This window comes from Ursus maritimus, unplaced genomic scaffold (assembly GCF_017311325.1).
Source record: "Ursus maritimus isolate PB19 unplaced genomic scaffold, ASM1731132v1 scaffold_4, whole genome shotgun sequence".
Lineage (NCBI taxonomy): Eukaryota > Metazoa > Chordata > Mammalia > Carnivora > Ursidae > Ursus > Ursus maritimus.
In genome coordinates, this window is record NW_024426552.1 from 65263733 (window position 1) to 65268450 (window position 4718).

Here is a 4718-nt window from a genome sequence, read left to right on the forward strand (position 1 = left end):
AAATCCCAAAGCAGAAGTACTCATAGTCCCCTGAGCTCTCTCTGATCGGGCCCCAGCCTGGCCTGAGGACACTGCTACTTCATGTGTCCCAGTAAGCTAAGGGATTCCAGCACTCCGGCCCAGGAATGCTCTTTTCCTCCTCCTAACCACTAGGGGCACAGGCTTTGAAGCCTGACCTACAAGTAGAATTCGCTAGGAGTCCTGGGAGGATTGATCCAACCAATGAAGCCGGGACATTGCTCTCTGAATTTAACATGCCCATCCACTCATCTGTCTTTCTGACTTGGTGGGCTGAGGCTTCGAGGTTGTTTTTACTTAATCCAGCAAAAACTATATTGGGCTTCTCCCACTTCACTGGTTTATTCATTTTTTCAGACAGTTTTGGTTTTTATTAAACTTAGCCTTATAAATACCTCATAAAATAGCCCTCATCAATACTCCCCTACTGGACTCACGCATTTCCATCCTGGGGCTGTTGCCCAGAAGAGCTGCTAAGGCAACGGGCAGAAAAATCTCCAGCCGTGTTGCCTTTGGTGTACCTTGTGTCCCTACTTACAAATTTGTCCCTAATCGCTTTTCCAAAAAGGGTTTAGAGCAACATGCGTGTATGTACATATCCTCACAAGTAGAAAGATACCCTCTATGAAAGTCAAATTCTATGTGGACATTTCCTCCACCCTGAGAAGACCATCTATTATCCCGGGGCTCTGACTGACTAGCCCACGCCAAGAGGGGCCCACACACATACGCACGAAGACACAATTACATTTGGAGACAGGATATCATCTTTAATAATGCCACAGCCCAACATCCTTTTTGTTGCTGTAGCATGTTGAGTGTGTGTGTGTGTGTGTGTGTTCCTGAACAGATGAAGGGCCAGCAGAGACTCCCAAGCAGGTCTCAGCCAACAGCTCTACCGAGCAGCAACTGGAAGATGGTCTCCATGGTGGCACGGAGGTTGGACTCCTGCCTCCCTTTCTCTTGGGCCACCTTTCCTGCATTCTGAGGGCAAAGCTGAGGCCCGTGCCAGCCCAGATTAAAGGGCTTCTTAGCAAAGATTGATCTTCAGTCCCCAGCCCTCACTGCCTCTGACCAGAGGGATGTCCCTGGGCAAAGTACAGACTGCTAGACAAAGGTGAACAACCTGGGCCAGCCTTGGTCCCCAGATCACACTGGGGCAGCACCACAGCGGCCCAGCCCTGGGCGGAAAATCCAGAGCTTCTGGGGCCAGCCGGAGAGGACAGCCTCAGCCCGTGAGGGCCACATGAGCATCGTTTCCAGCCCAAGCCTAAGAGCCTGCTGTCCTGCCTTCTCCACTCTCCAGTTCCTCGCATGCCCAGGAGGTCCACAGCCCAGACACAGCAGGGGAGATCAGCGTGGTAGTGGGTCGCAGGGAGGCCATGAGAGACCTGGGCTGAGCCGGAACTGCAGCCACGTGCCAGCCGGAAGCCAGCCCTCTCCCCCATGGTCACCGCCAGCCAGAGCTCTTTGAAGTCGGATGGGACCCTCACAGGCAAGGCAGCAAGTTCTTGGCCTAGTGCAGAAGGAGAAAACCAAACTGGCTCCACCGTCCCATTTCCACCTGCTCTGTGCCTTAAGGAGGCAAGGAGCCCAAGTCCCCAGGACAGTGTTATCAGCTGTTGGGGAAGCACCGTTGTCCGGGTGAGGCCTCAGGCCGGAAGCTGTGTTTGTTCAGTGGGCTGGGATAGTAGGTGGTTGTGTACACGTTGGTCTGCTGCAATGGGTAGAAATTGGCTCTGTCATCGGGGATCAGGTTATTCTTGTTCAGGGTCTGTGGAAGAAGGAAGGAACCAGAGAGCAAGGGTAAGGGAGAGAAAGGGGACAGGCCAGGGCAAGCAGATCGGGAACCAGTCAGTGAAAAACCACTGTGGCTGCTGACACAGTTCACAAACCAGTGCGCCCTCCCCCACGCCCAGCCCCGCCCAGGTCAGGGCCGGAACCACAGCACCCTTCACCCTGCACTCAGCTTCTCTATGAAGCCTCCCACCTTGAACTCCATGGGTGTGTACTTCTCATTCTTGGGGGTGCCCCCACCCTTGTAGTGCAGGTGGTTGGGGGTGGCAGGATGGACGAGTGTGGATTCCTGGGACTGGCGTTGGCAGTGCTGGCAGGACAGGTACACTGCCAAGGTCAGCAGGCCAGAGCCCAGGAAGCAGGAGACACCTGTGGCTACCAGGTGGATGAGACTGAACCCTGGGAGAGGCAGAAGCAAGTGGTAAGGAAAGGGCCACCATGAAGAGGAGAGACTCCACTCCTGACTGCCTCCCAGCAGGAGGCTCTGAGACATAAAGGAAAGGGCTTTGAACAAAAACAGGAAGGCTGGGCAGCCTGCCACCAGGGGCCTCTTTCACAGGACACCTGTGGTTTAGGTCAGAGGAGGCAACCAGAGGGTGTGGAGTTGGGTGACTCTTCTTGAATACACACTTGATGACTGCCTCCTAGTCGGGGGGCAGAGACGGAACCTCCCGGACTCCCCTACACATGGTCTAGAGCAGCCGGGACCTCCACAAGGTTTATCTCTCTGGAGCAGGAAGTGGAGAGACTCCAGATTTCAGAGTAGGGCTGGTCTCCTCTTTGGGGAGGAGAGGTAGAAAGACAGTGTCATGAGGTGGGGCAGGTTCCTTTTACCTCCACAGCTGGTGGCCTCCTCCATGCTGGAGGCAGGCAGGATCACTGCAGGAAGACAAGCAGAGAGGGGGTTGGGGCAGGGAGGAAAGAAGGGTCCCTCTGGGGCTAGGTATATCTCTAGGAGGACCCCTGGGTCAGCACTGAGCCGGGGACATGGTCTGGGGGCCTTCATTCCACTCTGTCCCCACTCAGACCCGGTATGCGCACCTCCCAGCCTGGTGTTCCATGCTAGACCCACTAAGATTCTTCCGAAGGGGAAGGAAGCTGGGAAGGGTTGGTGTGAATGTGCTGGCTTAAGGACCTACCAGGAATCTCGCTGTAGGGGCAGGGGCGGCTCTGGCTGCTGTTTCCAGCACAGGTGCTGGGCCCTGGGACCAGCTCTTCACAGTGCCGGCTGCGGCTTTGGGCTCCGTCCTCAGTGCATGCGCTCCACTCAGACCATGGTGACCAGCCTTCTGTGGGTTGTGGGCTGGGATGAAGTTAACCGCCCTGGGAACCCCTGAGGGAGATCAGAAGGATCCAAGGGGCCCCCCGGCCCTGGCCCAATGTTCTCGATACCTGGGCAAGCCTGTGTAGCACACAGTGCCTCCTCTGTGTGCAGACCAAGACAGATGTCCTCGCCTGGGGAGGGTGCGGGGCTGGTGCAGGAACGTGTGCGTTGATAGTGGCCTCCACCACAGGAGGCTGAGCACGGGGACCACGAGGTCCAGCAGGACCAGGCACCCCGCACTGCAAGGGGAGAGGTGTGTGAAGAGGACTGCAGGTGCAGGCAGGGCCCAAGAGAGACTTCTACCCTATCCCAGGCTAGGCCACTCTGCCCTGGACCACCCTGACCCCATCATCTGCCCCTTAGGGACTGGCCCTTCCTCCTCAGGAGTGCAGCGGGAAATGCAGGCTGGAGAGGAGACCAAAAACCAGCTCCACCTCAAATCAAACCTCCTATCTGGCTAACCCATTAGGGGAGAGAAGAAAGTGACACGGAAGAGGAAATGCCCTGCTCCGTGGGAGAAGGTGCTGTGTCCATAGTCAGGACACGAACTTGCTCTAGAGCTCATTGTACAGAGCTGGCAAAAAGAAGAGGTCATCTGGGCACAAGGTGTGGCCTAGGGGGTCTCCTAGATGGGGGTTCCCTAAGCGCAGGGTCACCTGGACAAGCCTGGGGGTTACAGTCCTGGTACTCGGCGGCGTCGCCTATGCATGGTAGGCCTCCGTTGCGGGGCTCCGGGTTCGTGCACGTTCTCTTGCGGACGCGGAAGCCCAGCTCGCAGTCCCGGGAGCAGGACGACCACGGGCCCCATGCGGCCCAGCCCCCGCTCACCGAGTGCGGGGAGGTGCCCCCGCTGCGCAGCAGATCCTCCACCAGGGCTGGGTGGGGCACGGGTGGGGAGACTGGCCTCAGTGACAGCACACCCTGCGGCCCCACTCCCGCCCCACAGGCCTCCCGGCTTCTTCCAAACCACGTGACCCACCGCCCTGAGCTCCGTCCCACTCCTGGTCTCCCCCCAGGCCCGCGCCAGCGCTCTGGGCCTCGGAGGGAGTGGGGCCCGGCGCCTATACCGTCGGTGTCGCAGGCTCCCGAGCCGTCCGCGGGGCAGGTCCTGGTCTCCATCCTCCTCCGGCCAAACTGCAGACCGTGGGGGTCGGGCAGGGGCGCGCGGCACGTGAAGCGGAAGCGCTGCTCCTGCCGCGCCCCACCCTGAGTTACGTTCACCGGCAGCCACGGCGTCCACGGCGTGTTGCGCCGCACTTCCGGGCAGCCCTCCGGGTTGCATGTCTTGAACTCCTTCGGGATGGGAGCGGGTGCTGTCTGGTGGGCCTGCAGTCCCAGGCCTGCCCTGCGCCCCCCGCCCCGCCTGCCCTCCCCTGGGTGCACGTCCTCCTGCCCGCGCCCCCTCATCCGGGTCTCACCACGCCGCAGCCAGGGCAGGAGTTGCCGTTCTCACAGGACCGCCGCCGCGATTGCACGCCGCCCCCGCAGTTGCTGCTGCACTTGCTCCAGGAGCCCCAGGACGCCCAGAAGATGGGCACCGGGCAAGCCGTGTTTTCGTTACAGAACCTGAGGGGAAGGG

General features: G+C 59.2%; 1 protein-coding gene across 2 annotated transcripts in view; it reads right to left on the minus strand.

The window, feature by feature from the left end:
- Nucleotides 1–1447: 1447 nt before the first annotated feature.
- The window catches only part of SEMA5B (semaphorin 5B), a 37177-nt gene continuing 33906 nt past the window's right edge, over nt 1448–4718 (minus strand). The window contains exons 14-21 of one of the 2 annotated variants that reach the window (XM_040621330.1): nt 4558–4705; nt 4207–4432; nt 3796–4014; nt 3208–3270; nt 2955–3104; nt 2650–2694; nt 2009–2214; nt 1448–1792 (exon numbers count right to left, since the gene is read on the minus strand). In XM_040621330.1, the coding sequence (XP_040477264.1) occupies nt 1634–1792; nt 2009–2214; nt 2650–2694; nt 2955–3104; nt 3208–3270; nt 3796–4014; nt 4207–4432; nt 4558–4705 (1216 nt within the window). In that variant the 3' untranslated portion in view covers nt 1448–1633. Of the gene's footprint in view, nt 1793–2008; nt 2215–2649; nt 2695–2954; nt 3105–3207; nt 3379–3795; nt 4015–4206; nt 4433–4557; nt 4706–4718 lie in introns of both variants that reach the window. The other variant, XM_040621329.1, reaches the window with a different exon arrangement.